The 24,094-nt window shown below is 46.1% G+C and overlaps 2 protein-coding genes across 2 annotated transcripts; both read right to left on the bottom strand.

Annotated features, from left to right (window-relative positions):
• Nucleotides 1-2,841: 2,841 nt before the first annotated feature.
• LOC112541891 (uncharacterized) lies at nucleotides 2,842-12,825 on the bottom strand. Its single transcript, XM_088129529.1, has 6 exons — nucleotides 12,756-12,825; nucleotides 10,059-10,824; nucleotides 9,482-9,566; nucleotides 8,745-8,827; nucleotides 8,223-8,349; nucleotides 2,842-5,075 (listed from the first exon to the last, which is right to left on the bottom strand). The coding sequence occupies exons 2-6, from the start codon at nucleotides 10,788-10,790 to the stop codon at nucleotides 4,093-4,095; spliced, it is 2,010 nt and encodes a 669-aa protein (XP_087985655.1). The 5' UTR covers nucleotides 10,791-10,824; nucleotides 12,756-12,825; the 3' UTR covers nucleotides 2,842-4,092.
• A 1,575-nt stretch (nucleotides 12,826-14,400) lies between these two features.
• On the bottom strand, nucleotides 14,401-22,483 carry LOC112541892 (uncharacterized). The gene is given in 3 exon segments (XM_088129761.1): nucleotides 14,401-16,985; nucleotides 20,365-20,464; nucleotides 20,750-22,483. Coding segments are annotated over 3 exon segments (2,097 nt in total). The 5' UTR covers nucleotides 21,509-22,483; the 3' UTR covers nucleotides 14,401-15,747.
• Between the last annotated feature and the right edge of the window lie 1,611 nt (nucleotides 22,484-24,094).

Here is a 24,094-nt window from a genome sequence, read left to right as displayed (position 1 = left end):
ACCTTTTCATTTTTTTTTTTCCTTATTTCTCCTTTCCAGAGCAGCCCACTTTTTATTCCTCTCTAGAACGATGCTCCCTAAAACTTAAGGAGAGAGGGGAATGGTTAGTTTAAATCAGGTTGCGGCGCGTGCCTAGGCTGTATTGTGGTGCTTTAACTTGGCCAACGAGGGTGATTTTTTTTCCAAAAAGTCTACGTCAGTGTTTTTCAAACTTAAAAAAAAAAAAAACTTGTAAAAAGTTGCCAAGTTTGGAAAACACCGGTCTACATCAGTCAAAAAAAAAACCAAAGGTCTTTTAATTTATTTTAGTTATCATGTATTATTTATTATATAAATAGTATATTATATAATTATTAAGTAAATATTATTTGTTTGCTATTTTTTTTTATTTATTTATTTATTTATTTATTTAATCTATCTATCTATCTGTCTGTCTATCTATCTATCCATCCATCTATCTATCTATCTATCTATCTGGTCGCTAGGAGTGGAAAACAACTTGATGGCATGTAATCAATCCATCATTTTTTTTTTCACACTGAGTTTTCTGCCCAAAACTGCCTGTGACTCCAGCAATGCTGGCTTGGCCTAATGGGCTTAACCTGGTTAGTGAATTAAGCCTTCTCTGGGTTGGCACAGGGCCTTGAATTTATGAGCCGAGTTCATACAACTCCCTCAGTGCCCAAACCCTTCCCTTGTCTAGTGTGTGGTGGGAATTTTTTTTCAAGGAGTTTTGAAATGCCCAAGATCAAAATGGGCTTAACCTGGTTTTAAAAAGACATAGTGATTTTGGCATTCCCCCTCTTTTTAGATGTTTTTGTTTTCATGAGCAGTATTCTCACGACTTCTCTGCCAGATGTTTCAGACGGGAAATTTTACCCCATTTGCAGCATGCTTCATCTATTTCTGTTCTGCTTTTATTGATCACATAGCAGATCAATGCATCAGGGCAGTGTTTCTCAACCTTGGCAACTTGAAGATGCATGGACTTCAACTCCCAGAGTTGGCTGGGGAATTCTGGGAGTTGAAGTCCACACATCTCCAAGTTGCTAAGGTTGAGATACACCAACTTAGGCAACATTGGGTTGGTTTTCAGCTGGATTGTCACAGAGCCTGACACTGTTTGGGGGCTGAGAGGGGACCACCCCAAAGTCCGCCAGGAACCTTCTATGCACAGCTGGGACCAGAGCCAGGTTCTCCTTCCTCCTAGTCCAGCACCTTCCCCACTACATCACACCGCCTCTCCCTTTTTTCATGTAATAACCTTGCTGTATACTAAGGTTGTGTGAAGATCCGAGGAATCAGTCCTTCTCTTGGCTCTGGAAATACTGAGTAGAAGTTATTTAGCAGCACTTGCAGGACGTCTCGATTTTAAAGTTAAAAGGACTTTAAAAGTTTCCAGAGCAAAGTGTATTTTTGTGAAGGGGAGTTTGGCTACGCCCAGCAATCGTGTTCTTCCAACTGCCTGGATTCAGAGCAACTTTCTGGTTTGAACAAACAAACAATTCAGTTTATGGGAGGAAAAATTATTAGTGGAGGAGCCTTGGACCTCATAACAGGCAAGAGTTTTAAAAAAAAGTTAGGAAACAAGGAACACAGAATAGAAAACATGTAAGTAAGGTTCTTTATAGACAACGGTTTAATAGATTCCCATGTAACCCTACAAGGAAACTATTTTTATTTAACTAGACACAATATATGGTAAGTTATTTATTAAGGAAATCAGATGATTTTACAGAGCTACAGATGATTCTATTTATTTAGCCAACATAAATTCTGTTTTTAAAACAGGGCTTGTGGTGGCCGGCCTGCCTGCTTGCCTGCCTTTATTTATACATAGACTTATCCCTGCCCATCTCCCCGCAATGGGGGACTCTGGGCGGTTTACGTCAAGTTAAAACAATAAATACATGATTAAAATTTATATGGGGACATCATCCAAAAGGTTCAGACCATTTTTAGATTTTAGGAATTCTAGGGTTTTTAGAATGAGATTTTCTCTGGCAATTCCTGTACATAAAAGCATTCCAAAACTCAACATCCAGTGAAAATTGCATATGCTGAAATGGGTGATTTGGCCACTGACTTCCGTAACTCAATCATTTCTGGTGGTTTTGGGTCTGTGAATGGGATGCTGGCGTTTTGTAATTCTCTTCACGTGCATAATTTTACTTTATAATTCTAAAGTATCACGGTTCTAAATTTAGCATTGCAAATACACCAGTTGAGCCATTGGACAGCCCAGGCTCTGCAAAGCTGGTGAGTTCAGGTACGGGCAACCTTGACTGAAGCTGCAACCTTCAGCAGGAGCTCATTGAGAGTGGCTGAGGTGTAGAAGGCCTGCATCAAGGAGCTGGTGCCTTGAAGGCCTGGATACTGAAGGACCTGGTGGAAGGTGAACCAAGATGGCCTTCACCGTCCAAGGGAAGGTCTACTACACCTGTTAGACCCTTCCAGAGGAGATCTGTTTCAAGGATCTCCTCCATCACTGGAAGTTTCTAAGAAAATGTTGGACAGCCACCTGTCTGGGATGGTTGGAGGATTCCTGCCCTGGGGGTGGAGGTGGGGGTGTACTAGGATTCTGACATCTACCCAGCGCTCAGTTGATCAGAGGGCACACAAGTCTCTGTGGGGCAGTGTGGGTTGAAGAGGGCTTCCATGAACTAAGAAATCCCCAAACAAGCTTATATTAAAGTTAAAGGAGTAGGAAAAAGATACAAGAATTTAACTGAAGAACATAGTACAGTTGACGCAGAGGATATAGAATACAGAAAATAGGATAAGAATAGTAAGCAGTTTCTAGAAATAAGAAAAACAATCTTGTTTTGTTGCAAAGAAATCTTTATTTTACATTCTTTTTCTAATTAAAGTCCCATTTGTAAGGGAATCCTGTCACCTTGCCTCTATGATTCCACCTAGCAGTTGACTCTACAGAAACTACTATCAGTTTTATACCCTAGGAAGACTCCTATGTGTTCTAGCTTCCCTTTTTAATGGGCATGCGAGAATACTGCCAAACTTCTATCTATCATAATATCTATGGAGGCATACAGGTCCAGAGAGATTCTTGAAAAAAAGGAAACAGTAAAAGTTGCTGCTGTGCTTTATAGCATGGTGCTTTTTCTTAAACTATCTTAAACATATAGCACCCAATTGGTGGAGCTGTGTAATGCTTTGAATGTCAAAAACAGGCTTTGAAAAGTGCAGTTCAAATTCAATCTCTAACTACAACTCTTTAAAGCAGCTGCATCTTTTTGTGGGATCTTGCAGCAGCGGCAAAGCAACACTGGGCAAGCCAAGGAAAAGATGCAGCTGCTTTAAAAAGCTGCAGACAGGGATTATGTTTGCCCTTCCGCATGCTCTGAAATGTCTTTTCCAAATTACTTCTGCAGTCCTTTTTGGGGGGAATTCTAAAGTGACACACAGCCATCTAGTTTATATTTGGATGAAGAACATGGAAAATAGAGAGGGTTCTATAGATGCATTAATGCTGGGGCATCACACACCTAATCCTGTGATACAAGAAGTGCTTAACCTTCATCTTGAAATGAAACCCACAAAACAAGAAAACATGGGATTAAAACTGACACAAGGAATGCGGACATTTCATAACCAAGTATAACATCAGGGCTGACAAATAAACAAGATTAACTCGAGAGTTTTTTCGAGACAGGGGATTTCTTTTGGTATGTCAAGATAAAGAAAATGTGACACTCTCAGTTACCTACAGCTTTAGCCAAACTTTAGGGTAGTTTCTCAACCTTGGCTGCTTGAAGATGTCTGGACTTCAACTCTCAGCATTCCACGCATGCTGGCTGGGGAATTCTGCGAGTTGAAGTTCAGACATCTTAAAGTCACAGAGATTGACAAACACTGCTTTAGGGTTAAGACCATCTAAGTGAAGCTTGGGTTAAAGTCATTTTTGAGTACAACCAATTTAAAGAAAGAAACTGTTTAAATGAGCCAGTCTTCAAGTTCTTGGTATTATTTATAAAATTTTAAACATTCTCTGGGAGCAAGGATTCTTTGCCTTAAAATTATTCTCGTATTCTTTACCTCATGCATGCATTTTATGCACTGTGAACATTTTTATCATCTCTCCCCTGTATGAATGGTCTGGTGCTTCTTCAAATTTCCCATCTGACTGAAGTCTTTCCCACACAGAGAACACTTATACGGTCTCTCTCCCGTATGAATTCTCTGATGCTTTTTTAAGTCTCCTCCCAGGTTGAAACCCTTCCCACACTGAGAACATTTGTATGGTCTCTCTCCAGTATGAGTCCTTTGATGGTTCTTCAAAAGGACCGCTTGGATGAAGCACTTCCCACACTGCAAACATTTGTAGGGTTTCTCTCCAGTATGGATTCTCTGGTGTGTCTTTAAATTTCCCTTCTGATTGAAGCATTTCCCGCAGTAAGAGCATTCATACGGTTGCTCACCCGTATGAATTCGTTGATGATTCTTCAAATCTCCCTTCTGAGTAAAGCACTTCCCACACTGAGAACATTTATTGAGTCTCTCTTCAGTTCTAGGGTCTTGAGGTCTTTTTAGTGGCTGCATGTAACTAAAATTCTTCCCACTTCCAGGACTGCTATCAGGCTTCCATTCTGCACAGCCAGTCGGAAACATGTTCAAACTGCTCCCTTTCCCATGTTCGGAGAATTCATAGCTTCTATTTGCGGTTACAGTTTTTCCTGGCTTACTAAAACATGAATTATAGGGCAGATTTTCCTCTGATACGGGGCATATTTCGTATTCCTCGCCGGAATGTTCCATTCCAAGTTCTAATCTGTACCGATGCTTTCTACCATAACAGGAGAACGATGGCATTTTATCCCACGTGGGCTTTGTAGCACTTTGGATGATGGTAGCCATACAACACCCAGCATGACGAGCACAGTCATTCTCTCTCTCCTTGGACTGCCGGATTTGGGATTGGCTTCTTCCCAACAGCATTCCCACGGTTGGTGCCACATTCCCCAAACTCAACAGAGGAACCACCCCCTGTGTCTCTGCCGGCTTCTTTTCTCCATCCTGAATATTCTCCATCTTCACCAGACTTCTCTTCCCATCACCTACATTGAGAAAGAAAATAAATTTCCTGCTGATCTGCTGACTCTTTTCAAGATTCCTATGGCCTCCTACTCAGACTTTTTCTCACAAATTAGTTCGTTAAATGTAGCTTACCCTAGGATATCTGGACCAGCCCCTCCTCATCAAACTTCCAAACAACCATATATGCATAGCTCTTTGGAAGAGCATCTGGGGACAAGTGAAGACCATACTACTCTGAGTGGAGGCACACTGACTGGCTGATACTGGAGTCAGTCTACTATTCTTTTTAAACCTATTTGCATTGGTCTGTTAGAAGTCACTTAGGACCTTTGGAAGTGGAGTAGCATATAAACCAAATTAAACAAGTAAGCAAATACATCAGGTAGTCCTCATTTAGCGGCCACAATTGGGACCGGCAACTCAGTCGTTAAGCGAAGAGGTTGCTCAGTGGAACGTCAACTGTGCTGATGATCTTACTTCAACTTTCCTTTGCTTTACAGACCTGCAAAGATCATAAATGTGAGGACTGGTTGCAAAGTTACGTTTTCATCACTGTCGTAAGTGTGAAGGGATGCTAAATGAGGCAGTTGCTAAATAAGGACTACTTGTAATCCATTTTTGCCTATGGTCCAGCAATCCACCTTTGTTCAGAGGCCACACGTTCTTCATTACATACCATTAATCATAGGATCTAGCATGTAGTGTATGAATTAATTAATACACATTTTAATGACCAATAAAGGCTAGAAAGATTCTCTTTTTCAATGAGAGAATTCAAGGCTGCCTTTTGCAGACAAATTCCTCTGAGCAATTAAAAGCTGTTGGAAGTTGAAGGCAAGTATCAAAGGAAGTTGTGTAATAAAAATATCCTATTTGGGGGGAAATACGAAGTAATACTATCAAATACAAATTGGTAGAGATGGTGATAGTTTTAAATTGAAATAATGGGTTCTATTACTGCATCAGTAGAGGCAATCAAAGAAAAAGTGAAGTTTGAAAACGGACATGATTGTGGTTTCATAAACAGCATGAACAAAGCGGGGATGACTCTTGTATAATCCAGAATTCCAAAGAAACACCATAGCATTGAGTCAGAATAACGCAAATGATATACAGGTAGTCCTCGCTTAATGATCACAATAGGGACTGGAAAATTTGTCATTAAATGGGGTGGTCATTAAGTGAAACATTACGTGACTGCATCTGATGTTACATTTTTGTGGCAGCTATTAAGTGAATCATGTGGTCGTTAAGTGAATCATGCAGGTCCCCCTGAATTTGTTTACTGGAAGCTGGCTGGGAAGGTTGCAAATGGCGATCATGTGGCCTTGGGACGCTGCAACCGTCTAATGTGAGCTGGTTGCCAAGATTGCACTCACATGACCATGTGTCAGGTTCAGCCCAAAGAACTCTCCGAGACAGCAAAGATACAGTTCTGTTGCATTTATTAGCTTCCACCTCAAGACAGAATCTCTCCAGACTGAATCTAACTTCCCAAGCCAGCAAGCCACAACACCATGAATTCCTTAGGGTGGTGCCAGTCTCATCTTCTTAAACTTCCCACGCTCCTGTTGAAGGCTAAGGGAATGCTTATCTCCTCGAACGTGGCCTTCATCCAACCATTCCTTCACACCATGGGAGTGTTGGATGGTCATATGTGTGAGGACAGGTCGTAAGTAGCTTGTAGTGCCATCGTAACTTGCTAAACGAACCGTCATTAAGTGAGGACTACTTGTACTTTTCAAATGCGTATTTACCTCTGCATCCCAAAAGCACTTTCCCAATACCTCTGATTTCTCTATTTAATTTTTAAAAAGGGGACATCCAGGAGTGCTTCAAAGTGAAGGTACCTCCCGGATCCCAGGCATTCATCAAAACGACAGCAGGACCATACTGCCAGCCCTGCCTCTTTCAAACACAAGTGTAAAGTGGGTGTGGGCCAGTGGTGTGCTCCTGCTTTAAGCAAAAGGGGCTTGCACGTGCGCTGCAAAGGGGGTGGGGCTTGGGGCGTGACCACGCCGGGCTATTTTCACCACTTCCCTCCTCCAACCCCCACCGAGTCTCAAGGGAAGCCAGAAACACCCCAAAGATGCAGAGGAGTCACTGCTTCTCTCTGAAGGATTTGCTCCTGCAAGGAAAGAAAAGAGACAGCGAAGAGACAGTGCCAGCCCTGTTTTGGAAACGAAGGGGCTGGAGAAGGCTGTGGGGAGAGATGGACCAGGAGGCAAAGCAGGGCCAAGGAGGGAAGAACTGCAGAGGAAAACGGGTCAGGTTCGAAAAGGTTGGGAAGGAAGCCAGGGGAAGGAATGGGCGCATGGGTGCCTGAAGGCGTGCTGGGAGGGAGATCCTGAAGTCAAGAGGAGGAATTGCAGGTGTACTTATTTTTATTTTATTTGTCATAATTGTACCTCTCTGTTTCAATTGTTGCGAGGCACCCAGAGTCGCGAGGGGGGTCAGGTGGTCTACAAAAACTGATCAATCAACCAATAAAATATTTGGGTGCTAAGATTGTGCAAGAAAGAAAAAGTGAAACTTCAGGGGGTGCATCTGAAGATTCGAAAGACCAAATTTGCTTTTGGGGACTCCAACCCCTCTCTTTTTCACCGTCCCACGACTGCCTTTTTGCCTCAACGTTTCTGTGAAACGATGGTCTCGTTTCTTGGGAGAACGAACTTTTGGAAAAGGGGCCTTATTTATTCTTGTATTCAAGATATCTCACCAAGGCAAAGCTGGATGGCAAACACGTTTGAAAACATCAGTGTCAGCACAAAAAATATAAACAGGGAAGCAGAAAAGAATGGCAACTGAGAGGAAAAAAATCCGTAATCCCTCAACCAGTAACACCTCACAGGATTGATGAACCTCCCGACTCCCGTGCTTGGGGAAACAGACAGGTCTGAAGCACTTCTGAACAGGCTCTAAGTTCTAATCCAATATTTCTCAACCTCAGCCACTTTAAGGTGGGTGGACTTCAACTCCCAGAATTCCCCCAGCCAGCATGCTGGCTGGGGGAACTCTGGGAGTTGAAGTCCACCCACCTTAAAGTGGCTGAGGTTGAGAAACGCTGTCCTAATCTGTAGCAATACATTTCTTTTCTTTTCTACAGGCGGCTAATCGGACCAGTCGAAGCTTAGCAGATTTTCTGGCATTGAGAAGGAAATGCTTACCCAGACCACCTGCATTCCCACCGTCCTCCTGGAGGACTTGCCAGGCGAAGGTCTCCCGGCTTGGCTGGGTGAGGTGCCGTGTGACGATTTGCAAAGATGCAACCGTTTTAGGGTGCTCTGTGCAACTCTGCAATACAAAGAGATAATCCTTTACCTGGCATGCACAACCAAGGAAGCAAGATTCACATGGAGCTTCATTAACTGGGCTTCATGCCAGGGGAAAAAATAGGGGGTCAGGATGCAGAATCTTGGAAATCTAATAACTAAGACTCCAAGCCCTCACGGATGAGTGAATTCATGAGTCAGCTGAGCAAAGCTTTGGAAATAGTTCAGAGAATAGAAAGCCCAAGGAGGGCAAACACAGCACTTGTCTGCGACTCATGACAGCGGTCGCATCCTTTCCCAGGCTGATACAGCAGAAAGATGCAGCTGCTTTAATGAGCCACAGGTAGATATTTCACAGCAGCTTCCTATACTCCCAAACTGGAACAATACAAATGGATTTATTCAGATGCTAATTACCTGTCTCTCACCATTTAGCAGCATCCCTTGGTCTTCTGAAGAAAGGGATAAATTAGCTTCATTTGGAGACTGGATTTCAATGCCTGCAAATGATGGAAAACAGAATTTAGAAGGAGAGCTGGCCTGTCTTTCAGTCCAGAGTGAACAGACACAAAAGAGGACAAAGACCTCTCATATACAGCTGGGGAAAATGGGAATTTTTCCAAAGGAGACCAGTGATTTAATGGGAAAAACATGCCTCTTCCGAAAATTCAGTTCCTTATAACTTAAATTCTCTGTGGCCTCGTCTTGTTCCCCACCATAAGCGAACATAACTAGCAATTCTCTCTTACTATTTAATTTGATCCTTTCTTGCAACGGACGCAAGGCAGCCTTCTGTACACACATAATTAGCAGAGTTATTTTGAGGAAGTCTATCAGCTCACCTCTCACAAGCTTTATCCAAGGAGAATTAAGTCAGGGAAAAATCAAAACAGATAACCTGATCAGATTCTGATCCAAGTGAGATGTCAAATGCTAGACCTTGCAAACAACAGTTTCCATCTGTCAGCACGCACGGAGAAGCCAAACGTGCTGTTCTGTTGGAATGCAATTGGTGTAGCAATAAAAATTTCCACTTCTGAGAAAACAGCTGCAGGTTTAGGAAGTCTGACTGCTTTTCAAGAGGTCAGCCACAAACGACAGACTTATCCAACCCTCAGTGACCTCTTAGCCAGCCACTGTGAACTCGACACCACCTTTTCGTTGGCCGTCTTTAAAGCTCCTTCCCGTAGCCTCTTCATCTGGCTCCAAGAAATCCACGTGCTCCTCCTTTAACGGCCTCTGAAAGAGTAAGAATGATTCAGTTCAGAACACAAGGAGGTGACCATGACAGTAGTTCCTACGGGAGGAGACATTTCTGGATCTCTTCAACCTGCTCTCTGCAATGAACTGATTTCACCATGGAATGAGAGATCTCAGTAGCCCCATGACAAGTTGTCCTAATACAAATCAGGCTACATAACTAGAAAAAGCACAGTTGGGGCGTGACTGTCATGAGCCACGATTCAGAGTCTGACTCTGTCATGACAATCATCCTCAACCAAGGGTAGCTGCTTCAAAAGGTGTAATATTTTCGCTATCACTGTATTCCACCACACTTGTGAATTTCCTTCCCACTGAAAGCCTTACATTTCCAATTGGTTCGCCCAAATATTTTCCTTAATGGAACAGCTTTAAGCTGTAATTTATGGGCAGTTAGCAAAATTAAGGGCTATCTCATCTTCAGGCAAAAGGAACAAATGTTCATATAGATTAATAACTGGTACACATCACCTGCCACCTGCCTGGCTTGAGGTCCTGTTGGCTTCTCAGGAAGTCCTCCACCAGGGCCACCGCCTGGGAACACGTGTCCGGCCCTCCTGCCCGGATCCAGTTCTGGAGGTCAGACGGGAGGCTGGCCAGGAACTGCTCCAGGATCAGCAGCTCCAGGATCTGCTCCTTGGTGCGTTTCTCCGGCCTCAACCACTGGCAACAAAGCTCCTGGAGTTGGCTGTGGATCCGTCGGGGATCTCCCACCTCCTGGCAGCAGAACTGCCGAAAGTGCTGCCGCTGCGCCTCTGTTCTCAGGGCTTCCCCTCGCAAGATGGCAGCCTTGACCTTCCCGTAATCTTCTTGGTCTCTGGCTTCCAGGGTTCGGAAGGCCTCTTCCACTCCTCCGCTCAGAGCGGGCAGGAGACGGGCCGCCCACTCTCCTCTGGGCCACCGGCAGGCTTGGGCCACCTGCTCGAAGGAAGCCAGGAAGGCCTTGGGGTCTTCCCAGGGAGAAGCCTCCAGCATCAGTGCTTGTCCTGCTCCATTATGAGTGGACTGCATTGTTTTCAGAAACTCCTGCCACTGTGCTTCCCAGTGCTCTTCCATCCCAACCAAAGGCTCCACTTTGACTTTCTGTGACACCCCACATGGTGGCAGCTCTGTCATATGCAGAGGCTGAACCAGACTGGTTGGTTTTCCTGCTCCTTCTGATCCTTCTTCTGTTTCCAGTCCTGCAAAATGTTGCTCTTTCATCGCTGTTTCTCCTGATTCTTTGCTCTGGAGTTCTCTAGAGAGGGCATTTCCAGGGTTAGATCAGTTGCAGTAGAGTATCTTACAAACATTTAAGAGAAGGCACACAGCTGGAAAAAAGACCTTGGCTATCCAACAATCCTTCTTCTACATTCTAAATAAAATGGGTAGACTCTTCTTCCCACCCCCAGATTCATCTCCTGATTGCAGTGACTTATTAGATAAGAAAGATCATCTTTATTACAGTCACTGAGCAACAAACATTTCTTAGATGACGATACTTCTTTCAAGAAGAACAGGAAACATAATCGGTGCCAGAATACCCTTGACATCCCAAATGCTATCCAATCACAAGATCAGGCTTAAATAAAGAGCAGAGTTGAGAGTTGACAAGCTTCCCCAAACTCACAAGAGTTCAGCGTTCTTGCATGAAATTTTATGAGAATCTGGCACCCTTGGATGACAGAGCCAAGATCTTGTAAGATTTGAGGCGCCCCTGACGGAGGTTGCCAAGCTCCGACTTTACAACGAGGCCAACTCCTTTTTGGGCAGTCCTATCTGCAAGTCAATAACAATCGAACAATCGTAGAAGGGAACTTAGAGGTCACCTAGTCCAACCCCCTGCCTAGGGCAGGGATCCTCAGAGCATCTCAGACAAATGGGTCTTTTCTTGAAAACCTCCAGGGACAGAGCTCCCATGACTCCAAGAAGCAGGTTGTTCCACTACTGTCCTTAATTGCTCTCACAATCAAATTTTTTCTTATTTCAAGTTTTGAAGGGGGGGAAGTCTCCAAATCTATGGGTTTTTTGGGCAACAATGTGGAAGTCATTGGGCACTGCCTCCTTTTGGGATGTTTTCTGACTTCTCCAGCTACTCTGGAGATCTCCCATCCAAGGATTAATCTGGCCTTACTCTCCTTGGTTATAGAGGTTTATCATGATGGTCAGAACCTCCTATACTTTAAAGCAGTGTTTCTCAACCTTAGCAACTCTAAAATGTGTGGACTTCAACTCCCAGAATTCCCCAGCCAGCATGGCTGGCTGGGGAATTCTGGGAATTGAAGTCCACGCATCTTAGAGTTGTTAAGGTTGAGAAACACTGCTTTAAAAATACCAATAGACGAGAATACACAAAGCTCAGGGTTGAACTGTGGAGTTCAAGGAACTACCAAGGAGAAAACCACACACACACCCCAACACCGGCAGAGCAACCGGCTGTATAGAAACAGGGAGCAAATCCCACCCTCACTAGCATGGATGATGTTCCCTAGTCTGGTAATAAAACGTCTGCAAGTAAACCAAGCTCAGAGAGCACCAAGCACACTGGGGAGACACAACCCTCTTGAATCAGACCCTCCTCCATTCATTGCGCTGCTCGCTTTGACGCTGCCCAGCAAGTCCGTTAAACACAATTATTTTAACGGCTAATGGAATCTTCTGGGGCTGATGATGATGACCTTCCACGAGCTTCCACGGAAGAATCACCGCGCTCGCGGTCCTCTCCTCTGGCAAGAATTCAGCGGCGGGTCGGGCAGTGAGGACCCCTCACCCACCCCCGTCCTCGGGAAGTGACGGGACCTCGAAGGAGGAGGATGGAGGTCTCTCCTTCCTCCTCCGCGTCCAGGAGCCTCCCCGGCCCACCGAGAATCCGGCCTGCACCGCTGGCTGGAAGTGCGAGCGAAGTGCGCCACGCCACGCCACGCCACGCCACGCCTGCAAAGCAAAACACTGCGATGCAACGCACGCAATGCAATGCAATGGCAATGCACGCAGCCTAGGGGTGGAACCGGGCCGGAGGAAGGGCGCGCGGGAGACCCGGGACGGAGGCGAGAGATGCAACGCGACTCTGGAGGAAGCCTCCACCTTCCCCGCGCAGGATTGCAAGCCGGAGGCCGCCCTGCTCCAGCCGCACCGGGCCCGGATGAGCTCGCACCGCAAGCAGCCAGGAGACCGCCCGTCCCCCCTTACCCCGTTAAGCGCGGCGGGACTCCCTCCCGGCGGCTGCAGCGCTTCCCACCGATCCCCGCCTCGCGCTGCCTCCGAGCTGCCGCAGAAGCAGGTCTCCGGAGCGCCCCCTGCCGGGCGCCGCCGCGGTGGCACCTCCGCCGCGGTCCGGAGTAAAAGGCGGGGTGGATCCCCAAAGGTGCTGAGGAGCAACGGGAGGGAGATCCCCTTTCGGTGTCCTCTTACGCTTCTGGCTGCGGGCCGTCATGAAGACTTAATGCAGGCCTGTTTCCCCCTTTTTTAAATTGATTGCTTGAACTTAGAGGGCCACCCATCTCCCTTGCACGCGAGTCTGGGCGGCGCATGCAATTAAAACACAATTAACAATCACTAACAAAATGAATTAATCATTTAATGGCCTTCAACCATTAAAACCGATTAAGAAACAGTGAAAAACTACAATTAAAAAACAACAGAACTACAATAACAGAAAGACAGGGGAGAGTGGCTAACCCCAGGTTTCTTAGCCTTGACAACTTTAAGCTGGGTGGACTTCAACTCCCAGAATTCCCCAGCCAGCCATGCTGGCTGGGGAATTCTGGGAGTTGAAGTCCACCCAGCTTAAAGTTGCTGAGGTTGAGAAACACTGCTCTAAAACAGAGTTCCAGTAAACCCTGTGCAGGCTTATATTGAAGAGCTGGGCATTTGGGTGGAGAAGGAGGGACCGGCCCAGAGTCCTCCAGGTGTTGTGGCTGAGGGGAGACTGGAACCTGGGTGCTGCTCCTGCACCACCCTCTCGCGCTGGTCCTCTTTAGATGGACTGAAACGCATCTCACGTGTACCATTCTTGCTCAAGCATCCGTTTTGTCTGGGCAAAATGATGGCAGGATTCGTTCTGGGCTGACAAGGAGGAGATCCATTTGTAGGGCTTCAGCGTCTAGCTCTACAATGAACCGCTTCTATTTTCCAAACTGGTTTCACTGATGCCATGACCACCAGGAGGGATGCCCTCCATGAGAGACATTTTGGGGACCGGGCGTATAAGGAGAGTATACCAGTATCTCCCCCCCTTAGGAATGTTTTGGTGTAAGGATAGGCTGACAGTTGTCCTCTTGTCAGAGATCAGGACCAAGGAAAGGGCTGAGACCATCCATGAAGGATGATAAACCATAGTTATTTTATTCTGTAGAAAGGGTAGGACCTGGAAGGTGGATGTCAGACCTTTCAGGTAGGGAACCAGCACCATGAGCGCTATGGTTATAAGCTTGTAAGGTTACAGTAACAGAATCTTCCAAATCTGAAAGCCCACCTCTCCCCCCTTGGCTTTACTTTCCAGGGAATCAGGGAGGGTCCCTTCTGAGATGCTTACCACGCCCCTATTCGTTCTGTGGGCTAAGCTGCCCCTTATCTGACTGTTGTCCGGGCTGCGGCTCTTCCTCCTGTCTCCCAAGGTCATTCGCACAGCCCATGATAGTGGAGGTCAATGTAGGTGACCTCCCCTTCTTGATCATCTAGAGAACATCCATCAAGTCAGGTCATTTTTGGAGCATCTCCTTGAGGCCAGGAGGGTTTGTCTAGATCCCACTCCCATTTCCAAATGTTTAGACCTCTGTCCCAGAGTTCCAGGGACAAAGATAATCTTTGGCTGCTGGGGACACGTGGCAATAGAACAATATTTAAGAACTGCAACCCTTCTTTTCATTAAAGAAGGATCTAGAATTGTTTAGTTACCTCTACTGATCACTCTGCCTATCTCAATCAATTATTGGGTTAGCCAAGGTGGGGTTAGAAGACGTCCTTGGCCATTTTCTGCCCTGTACTTTCACCAGGGGTCAGCATCTGACCAACTTTGCTTGACCCCAGTGATAAATGGAACAGATCCGGTTAGGACCTGGACAGGACACCACCAGGAGATCCCAAAGCGGTAAGCAAGACTGTGAAGTCAGAAGCCATCCCAGAAGGCAGTGTTGATTTACTTTTCTTTGTTGCTACAAAAATGACATGGGCATGTCCATGAAGTCAGCAAGAATTGAGGGATGGTCAAGGAAGATTTTAATTTCAAGGTAGTTAGGCCTCAGGTTTTCTTGGAGTTACCTATATTGTATCAGCTACCTACATCTGTGTATCCCTCCCTACCTTTAGCTCAGCTAAACCCTGTGCGTTTTCAGGAATAAAGATGCTGCTCTTTTGATCATAACAATAAAATATTTATCTATAAAACTAAGATCATTCAACAGACAGAAGACTCAGTTACTAGTCACTTTCCTTCAGGTTTAGATATCTGACTAGTAACATAACTGGGTATATGGCAAGTCAGAGAAATGGTAAAGATAAAATATTACTCTAGCCCTTACAAGTGTGTATCACCTTTCAGAGTCCCCGGGTTCCACTTCTTCCTCCTATATGGACTCTACATTTATTATAAATATAAATTAAGAAAGAAATAACAACACATCATTGCAGCCCTTATTAAGTGTATAACAGAACTTGTTTTTTTAAGTGGGGGACTAAATATTAATTATAAATAAATAAATAAAACCATGTATCATTTTTCAACTCTTGAGATTCTATTTCAGGTCTCTTTGAAACAGCTACGTTCTGTTTTTGCAGGGAATATCATCCTGTCCTTAGTCGGGGATGTGATAGTAGGCACCAAACCTCGTAAAGATTTTATTAGTTCCTTCAATTACTTCTAACACAGAGCAATTCCTTCTCCCTTATCTTTGCTTCTGTTCCTTTTCAACAATGTGAAACCTTTGATTACTCTATAAGGGTTCATCCCACCAGGTTTCAATGATATCTATAATGTCACTCCAAACCTACCTCCTCCCTACAGTATTTACTACAGTGAAGATATCTGTAGAATGTCTCAATGCCTACAGGTTCACTGATGGTTCTTCAAAACATCACCATGACCACATTTTCCCTGTATAAAAAAATTCTGTAAGGTCTCCCCAAAACATGAATGCCTTGATGTCTCAGAATTTCTGTCAAACTACAGGAAGACTTTTCCACATTAAGAACATTGGTGCAATCTCTCTCCAGTATGACTTCTCTGATGTTTCTTCAAATTTCCCATCTGGTTGAAGTCTTTCTCACAATGAGAACATTTGTAAGGTTTCTCTCCAGTGTGAAGTCGTTGATGTTTCTTCAAAATCCCTGTCCTATTAAATCCTTTCCCACACTGAGAACATTTGTATGGTCTCTCTTCGGTATGAATTCTCTGATGTCGCTTCAGAATTCCTGCCAGACTGAAGCATTTCCCACACTGCGAACATTTATACATTTTCTCTCCAGTATGAATTCTCTGATGTTTCTTCAGATTTCCCATCTGACTGAAACCTTTTCCACACTGAGAACATTTGTACGGGGTCTCCCCAGTATGAATTCTCTGATGGATCTTCAGAACATTTGTGTGACTGAAGCATTTCCCACACTGAGAACATTTATACGGTTTGTCCCCAGTATGAGTTCTTTCATGTCTCTTGAGAATTCCTGTCTCCCTGAAGCATTTCCCACAGTGAGAACATTTGTAGGGTCTCTCCCCAGTATGAATTCTTTGGTGAGTCTTCAGATTTCCTGACTGATTGAAACACTTTCCACATTGAGAACATTTGTACGGTTTCTCCCCGGTGTGAATTTTCTGATGTTGCTTCCAGTATTTTGCCTTATTGAAGCATTTCCCACACTGAGAACATTCATGCCATCTTTCTTCAGTTTTACCTATCTGAAATCTCTTTAGAGAGTTTGTGTTACTAAAGGTTTTCACAGACTCAGGAGAATTATCATCTTCCCGATTACTCCTCTGATCTCTGTTAAGATTATCTCCCATTTTACTATCAGGTAGTTCCTCCTTTTTCTCAGTTATTTTTTCCTCCTGTTTATTAAGACTGAAAGGAGACTGGCAGCTTCTACATTCTTCGTAATCCTCAGTGGAATGCATCTTATCAGCTTCTACTCTATAACGGTACCTTCTACCGTATTTGGAGAACAAAGGTGTTTTATCCTTGTTGGACACAGCGGTCTTTTCTGTAACAGCAGCAGCAAGAACCTTTTCAAGCACGTTGGATGTATTCTCACCGTCCCGTGGTGGCTTTCACTGCTGCTTTTTCAACTCACAACCATCTTCCAGCATTTCAGGTTTTAATGGCAGATTTCCAGGGCTTCTCAAAGAGTCTGTCCTGCCTCTCTCCTCTGGATCTCCTTCTCCACCCTGAAAACTCTCCACCTTGACCAGATTTTCCCTTCGGTTATCTGCAGAGACAGAGAAAGATGGTTTAACCTTAGGCTGTTTCCTTATGTACACCATGATCCTAGCATCCTTTCGTTTCTGATACTTCTCCCTCCCTCCATTCAATCAATTTTTTTTGAAGATCGGATCTATTTGCTTCTTCATCTCCATTTTTGTGTGTGCCTTCCAGTCAGTCTTTGTGATGGACTGGAATGGTGGGAGGGGAGTAAAGAATGTGCTCTCATCTCCAGAGGAGCGAGGAAGAGATAAGCGGAGGAGACTGGCACCTCCCTAAGAAATTCCATCAGTGTGAACTGGCTGAGCCTGGGAACTGGTTTCATTCTGGGAAGATTCTTGTTAAGGGGTTGTAGCTAATAAACCTTGCTGGATTGATTCCGCATGGTCTCCTGGAGTTCCTTGGGCTAGGCCCGACAACAATCTTCCCAGAAACAAAATTACCTTCCAGTAGAAGGAGTTACATCATGGCTACAGATCCACAGGGAGCTAATTTGACCCCTCAGCTCTTGGGCGCTGCGCTACTACAACACCAGCAGCAAGTGGATGCACAGATTAATAACCTGCAAGTGGCTATGGGACAACTAATACAGCAAATTGGACCGGGAGCCCAGCCACCGCCGCCACCGCCGCCACCAGTGTTGCTACGTTCGCCTGGTAGCATGCCTGAGAAGTACGGAGGTGAGGTGGAACAGATGAGAGCACATTCTTTACTCCCCTCCCACCATTCCAGTCCATCACAGTCTTGTCTGCTTGGACAAGTCCCTGTAGCTTTCTTGGCAACAATTTTTGGAAGTGGTTTGCCCTGGCCTTCTCCTCCTTCCTAGGGCTGAGAGAGGGGGACTGGCCCAAGGTCACCCAGCTGGCTTCATGCCCAAGGCAGGACCAGAGCTCACGGTTTCCAGGTTTCCAGCCTGGTGCCTTCGCCACTACGCCAAACTGGCTCTCAACCTATTTCATGAGATCTCATTCATCTCTGGCATCTTCTGTGATAAGTGCATGCAGATGTCCCCCAGGCCCTCTGATCTAGGACAGAGCCTCTCTTACCTAAATAACCTATCTGTCCATGCTCCTCCTGCAGGAGCTGCCAGGCTGTCTGCTGAACAGGCTGCATCAGCCCCCACTTAGCTGCTTGCAAACGCACATCTGTTTCCTTGAGTCCCTGTAAAAAGGAGGAGACAGTCACCCCCTTCCCATCTGATTCCGCTGCAGAAAAAACAGGATTAAAGTAAACCTTCACACTCATTGCAAAACTTAGAATCGTTCAGCTTACAACCGTCCCTTTACGGATCAATGTTAATTCTAATGGGGCAACATTCTTTCTATCAACACTATTGGAGGTGGGAGGAATATCCTCTATTAGTTTCCCGCAAAGATGAGTTACACCGCACGGAGTATCACCGTACAGATTGTTTCCGGCAAAGCTGAATTACAATCTTTGGTTGCACTTTGATGTATTCCTGGGAACAAGCGCTCTTGAATCTTTCCCCAGTTTCACAATCCTGGGCTCTGCATCTCAAAAAGAGATTTCAGCAGCTCTCCAGAGATCAACTATAAACCAACCCTTAACTCACAATGTAAAAAGTTGTAATTCTGGTTAAAGCTAACCTAGATAGTTTGCTTAATCTAAGGCAGTGTTGCTCAACCCTGGCAACTTGAAGGTATGTGGACTTCAACTCCCAGGATTCCCCAGCCAGCCATGCTGGCTGGGGAATCCTGGGAGTTGAAGTCCACACACCTTCAAGCTGCCAAGGCTGAGAAACATTGATCTAAGGGGTGCAAGGAGGTGAGCAGTCAAGCACGTGTTTTTTTCTGTCGAGTTATTGTTAATCCTTGGGTGCCGGGGTGGTGGTGATGATGGTGTTTTACGTTGTTGTTTTCTGTGTTTTTAATCCTTGTAAACCACCCAGAATCACCTGTGTGAAATGGGCAGCTACAGTATATATGAATGAATGAATGAATGAATGAATGAATGAATGAATGAATGAATGAATGAATGAATGAATGTCTTTCTGCTGATGCTACATAGCCACAATTTGGCTCGCAGGAAATAGTTTCAGCAGAACATCACATACGTCAAGTAACCCAGCTGGAAGTCTTTCTTCTTCAAGAGGAAGCAAAGAGTTGATATGAGTTGAGGACTTGGTCATATTACCTGCAGGTGATAGAAAAGAGACCTTATAAGGCGAACCTGTTCTTGCCTCCACAACTTAAGTGGCTAATGTAAACCAGCAAGAGAGATCTCTCCTTTTTAGAGCAGTGAATAAGAAAAAAATATATTTACAAAGGCAACCTCTGATTCAGAACCAAGAAAATGTCTATCTTAAATCCCCCCCTCCTATTCTCTGCTCTCTACTTTCCTTTAGAGCTTTTCAAGTGTCCATTGAAAAGTACCCAGTGATTTTTCTCATGCTATTTCCTGCACAGCCTTGTTGGCGGCTGTTCCTCTGTCACGCTAGAGATGAGGTCAGTCATCCTGTGTACCCACAGAGAAGTTAAGGAGTTGGGTAGAACTGTTTTTCAATTCCCAAGCTTGTGAGAGTAGTCCTGCTGGATCAGACTAAGGCCCATCTTAGTCCACGGTTCTATTTCAACCAGATGCCTTGACCGACAAGCAGGAGGTGGAGACGTACAAATAAGAAAATGGCCTGCCCTCCATGAATTTACAGCTGTCCAGGTTAGTGGCCATCATCACATCTTGTGGCGGGGAATTCCACAGGTTAATTCTGTGTAACGTGAAACAGTTTCACTGGCCGACCCCTGCCGAACTCAGCTCTTGCCAAGCGCATTCCAGGGATCTCAGAAAACGCTATTCAAATGAGGAGAAAACGTAGAAAGGTTGAATCCAAATCATACTACTGCTATGTGGGTAATCAGGGGCCTTACGCATCTGACGCGGTGCAAGGGTGCCGCAAATATTCAGCACCTTTTAGAAGCAGCTGGAGCAGCTTTTCTCTCTTGTGTAACAAGTTGTATTTTCCAAACTTTTCTCTTCCGTGTGTTGTGGCTAAGCCCTAGCGCCATCCATCTGGGTGACCTTCTTATTATTTATCCTTTCCTACTAAGCCAGCATGCTAGCAATACCATCTTTGAGATATGGTCAGTAAATATAAACAATGGTTTACTGGACCACTGGTCCCTATGTGAGACTTCCCCGTTTCCACTCAGGGCTAATTCAGGTTGCTGTGAATGTTTTCTTACAAGGGCACCTTAAACAGTTCACATGAATTAGGGGGGCATCTCATAGGCTTGGTAGTGAATGCAGCTTACGTGTGTGTGTGTGGGGGATATCTTTTACCCCCAAGGATGAGAGGGGTTCAAGGAGAGCAGGCTTGGTGTTAGCTTTTGAACACACTAGAAATGCAAGAACAGCCAGAGAATTCTTACCTGGCAGGCTGATCTCCACTTCAACATCTTCTCTCTTCACAGCCTCCAATGATTCTTCATCTACAGGTGAGACTTCACTGTACTTGTTTGGTGGCCCCTGACACAGGGAGGACACACCCATTCAGAGGAAAGACCCAGGTTTTGACACTATACACAATCTCAGCAGCTCCCGGATCCTCCTGAGGCTGTGCAAGATCAGTTCTGACCCAAGCTCAGCCTCTTCTCTAGGTGTGTCACAATGTCACCTCTACGCCCCAACCAGGCAGAGCTTACAGCACAATGTTACAATGCTGTCTTCATCCTTTTGAGGAAGGTCTTGGACATCACAACAGATAGGTTCAGCTGAGACCAGTGCTGAAAGCCAGATTTATATTATGAGTGGGTCTTGCTGGGTCTTCAGGAAATCCTCCAGTAGAACCACCACCTGGGAACATGTGTCTGGCCTTCGGGCTTGGATCCAGCTCTGGAGGTCAGACAGGAGGCTGGCCAGGAACTGCTCCAGGATCAGCAGCTCCAGGATCTGCTCCTTGGTGCGTTTCTCCGGCCTCAACCACTGGCAACAAAGCTCCTGGAGTTGGCTGTGGATCCGTCGGGGATCTCCCACCTCCTGGCAGCAGAACTGCCGAAAGTGCTGCCGCTGCGCCTCCGTTCTCAGGGCTTCCCCTCGCAAGATGGCGGCCTTGACCTTCCCGTAATCTTCTTGGTCTCTGGTTTCCAGGGTCTGGAAGGCCTCTTCCACTCCTCCGCTCAGAGCGGGCAGGAGACGGGCCGCCCACTCTCCTCTGGGCCACCGGCAGGCTTGGGCCACCTGCTCAAAGGAGGCCAGGAAGGCCTTGGGGTCTTCCCAGGGAGAAGCCTCCAAGTTCCCTCCTGTGTGGGCGGACTGCAACATCTGGAGGAACTGCTGCCACTGGGCTTCCCAGCATTCCTCCATCCTAATGAATGGGTCCTTTTTGCTCTTTCTGGATGCTCCCCATCCTGGTGGCTCAGACATACATTGAGACTGGATTGCCCGGCCTTCTTGACTCTCATCTAATTCTGACCCACAGCCTTTTCCCATTGTTCTGCTTTCTCTCCTGATTGTCCTCTGAAATCTGAAGTATTGACAAGTTTTAGCAGGATGTATTAAGACCATCCAGCCCATGAGAGACTTAGCATAGTTTGAAAGAAATAATTATGAAAGGTAGCAGAAGTTCTCTTTCTGATGCTGAAGGAACGGACTGAACCCGCCACTCCCAGTTTCTTATCCCAGCTCAAAGGGCCCTGATGTGAATACACTGAAGTTGGTGAAAACTGACCGAGCCCAACCAGGAAAGTGAGTGTAATCCTCAAATTTACACCATGACATACCAAATATTAACCAACTAAAACAAAATAAAACCAAATTAGTTTCACCGACAGTAACCCACAAGCAAAATATAATTCCTGATGGAAGTGCAACCTGTATCTGTGGGCATGCAAGCCCACCCACCGAGCCTCTCGTGTTTGTCCATATCCTGAAGTACCATCTGAATTATTTCTAAAAGAAAATAATTAGGATAACAGATGCAAGCGGCAGTTTTTTTTTCTACCCGTTTTATAATCTGGGAGTTTAAATTTCAAAACTGCATGAGCTTTTAGAGTTCACGAGGAACTTCGTTTTCAACGTGAATCTGATTCAACTGGGCCAGGTCCACTAACTAACTACAGTATTATGAGGGTTATTGTTTTATGCACGTGCCACTTGGGGAGGGGAGCCGCGGAAGGGGAGCACGGAGGACTAACCAAGCGAAGGGGCTCAGCTGCCAGCCGAAGAACTCCGCGGCAGACCCGCAGCGGCGCCCACCCGCGGGGGACGGACGGAGGAGGGGGAGGTCGCCCCTTCCTCCTTTGCACCGCGGAGCCCCGTCTTCCCCGGCCTGCATCGCTGCGCTGGAAAGGCATGCAATGCAGAGCAGAGCAGAGCAGAGCAATGCAATGCGGGGCATCCGGGACGAGGCCCGAGGGAATCCGAGGGGGCTCCCCGAGATAAAGGCGGAGGCCTCCCGCTGCAACACAGCTGTAGAGGAAACCTCCGCCTTCCCCCGCAGGACTGCAACCTGAAGACCACCCTGCTCCCCCCGGAGCTACCGCAAAGGAGCCCCGGCCCGTACCGGCAGCGGCGAGCAGGCTGGCCGTCTCCCTCTCCTCTCGGCCCCGTCCGGGGTGGCGCGAGCCCGGGGAGCGCTCGCGACGCCCTCCGCCTGGCAGCTGCTCGCCGCGACCCCCCCCCCCTTGGCACTCGGCGGCGGCATCAGCGGAAGAGGTCTCGGGGGCGCCCCCTCGTGGACGTCGGGAGAGCTGCCGCGCATCGCTCCCGAGCACCGTTTGGGCGGGTCGATAGGCTTAGTGGCGAGGGTTGGGATTTTGGCAGATCGTCAAGGCCACCAAGGGACGCCCCTCTGCTGTCACGTGCCCCATGTGACAGCGGGCAGTAGGGTCACTGGATAATAGAGACCTGGGTTTGGGAAGGCTGAATGGACAACATCAAGCGGTGTTTCTCAACCTTGGCAACTCTAAGATGGGTGGACTTCAACTCCCAGGATTCCCCACTGGGTGGGGAATCCTGGGAGTTGAAGTCCACCCATCTTAGAGTTGCCAAGGTTGAGAAACACTGACATAGAGGCTTGCAAATCTGATGCTCAAATTGCAGACATTCTCCTGCAGGGGCTAGACAGCCTGGTAGGCAATGCCAAGATGGCACCTCTGGGTAGAGACTGGCATCCATGTGGGGAAATGTCCCTGAAAGCAACATTTAAGGGCTAAGTCGAAAGCTTAAGGGTGCTGTTGTTCTTTTTGGCCTGCCAGTAGAGTTAAAATCTCATGTCCAAGAAGTCTTTGCCGCTCTGGACATAATCACCTGGCGCCATTTTCTTGTTGTGATGACGCTGTGAGGACATAAATTTGCACAGATAAGGGTCAACCATGGATTGATAACCTGAATCTATTTTTTGGGGAGGGGGGAAGCGTGAGGTGGCCAAAATAATCAAATGAGTTTGATTGGTGCATGAAACTCACTGGCAGGAAAAATGTTTTGGCGGGCAAAAAAGGAACGAGAGCTGCTAAGATTGTGAACTTTGCTTTCTCTAAATCAGTGTTTCTCAAACTTGTCGACTTTAAGATGCGTGAACTTCAACTCCCAGAATCCATGCTGGCTAGGGAATTCTGGGAGTTGAAGTCCACACATCTTAAAGTCTCTGCATTTAGTGATGCCTGAGTGAGCTTTATGAAGATTTCCCAGTCTACTACTCCCAGTTAGTCTCTATGTAGCTCTCTCCTTCTTCTCCTTCTCTTCTTCTTCTTCCTCTTCCCAAGTCACTGTTGATTCCTGGCAACTGCCTGGACAAGCCCCTGCATTTTTCTTGGCAAGGTTTTTCAAAAGTGGTTTGCTCTGGCCTTCTCCTCCTTCTTAGGGCTGAGAGAGAGGGACTGGCCCAGGGTCACCCAGTTGGCTTCGTGCCTAAAGTAGGATAAATACTCACTGTCTCCCCATTGCTAGCCTGGTGCCTTCACCACTGCGCCAGACTGGCTCTTGGAACAATTCTAGGCATCAAAAAAATAAACTAATAGAAATAACATTTTCATCCCTGTCTGAAAAGATCCAGGGAAACACTGAAATGATTAACTTCATCATGCAATTGTTCTAATGATGGATGACTTTCTGAATGCACCGATGGGATAAAAGGAGATTATTTCTTCAATGAAAAAGATA

The sequence above is a fragment of the Python bivittatus genome, unplaced genomic scaffold (genome assembly GCF_059951505.1).
Source record: "Python bivittatus isolate LINGU-HERP-01145 unplaced genomic scaffold, Pbiv_v1 ctg000810_np1212, whole genome shotgun sequence".
Taxonomy (NCBI): Eukaryota; Metazoa; Chordata; class Lepidosauria; order Squamata; family Pythonidae; genus Python; species Python bivittatus.
Note: the sequence above shows the minus strand (reverse complement) of the source record. Positions and strands in the feature narration are given on the sequence as shown.

Bases quoted from the DNA above. Each gene is read 5' to 3' on its own strand.
- LOC112541891 (XM_088129529.1), bottom strand. From the start codon at position 10,790: ATGAAAGAGCAACATTTTGCAGGACTGGAAACAGAAGAAGGATCAGAA. The intron at 9,567-10,058 runs GTGATGTGTACC...TTACTCTTTCAG, and splicing joins TCAAGCCAGGCAGGTGGCAG to AGGCCGTTAAAGGAGGAGCA. The intron at 8,350-8,744 runs GTAATTAGCATC...TTTGTATTGCAG, and splicing joins TGCTAAATGGTGAGAGACAG to AGTTGCACAGAGCACCCTAA.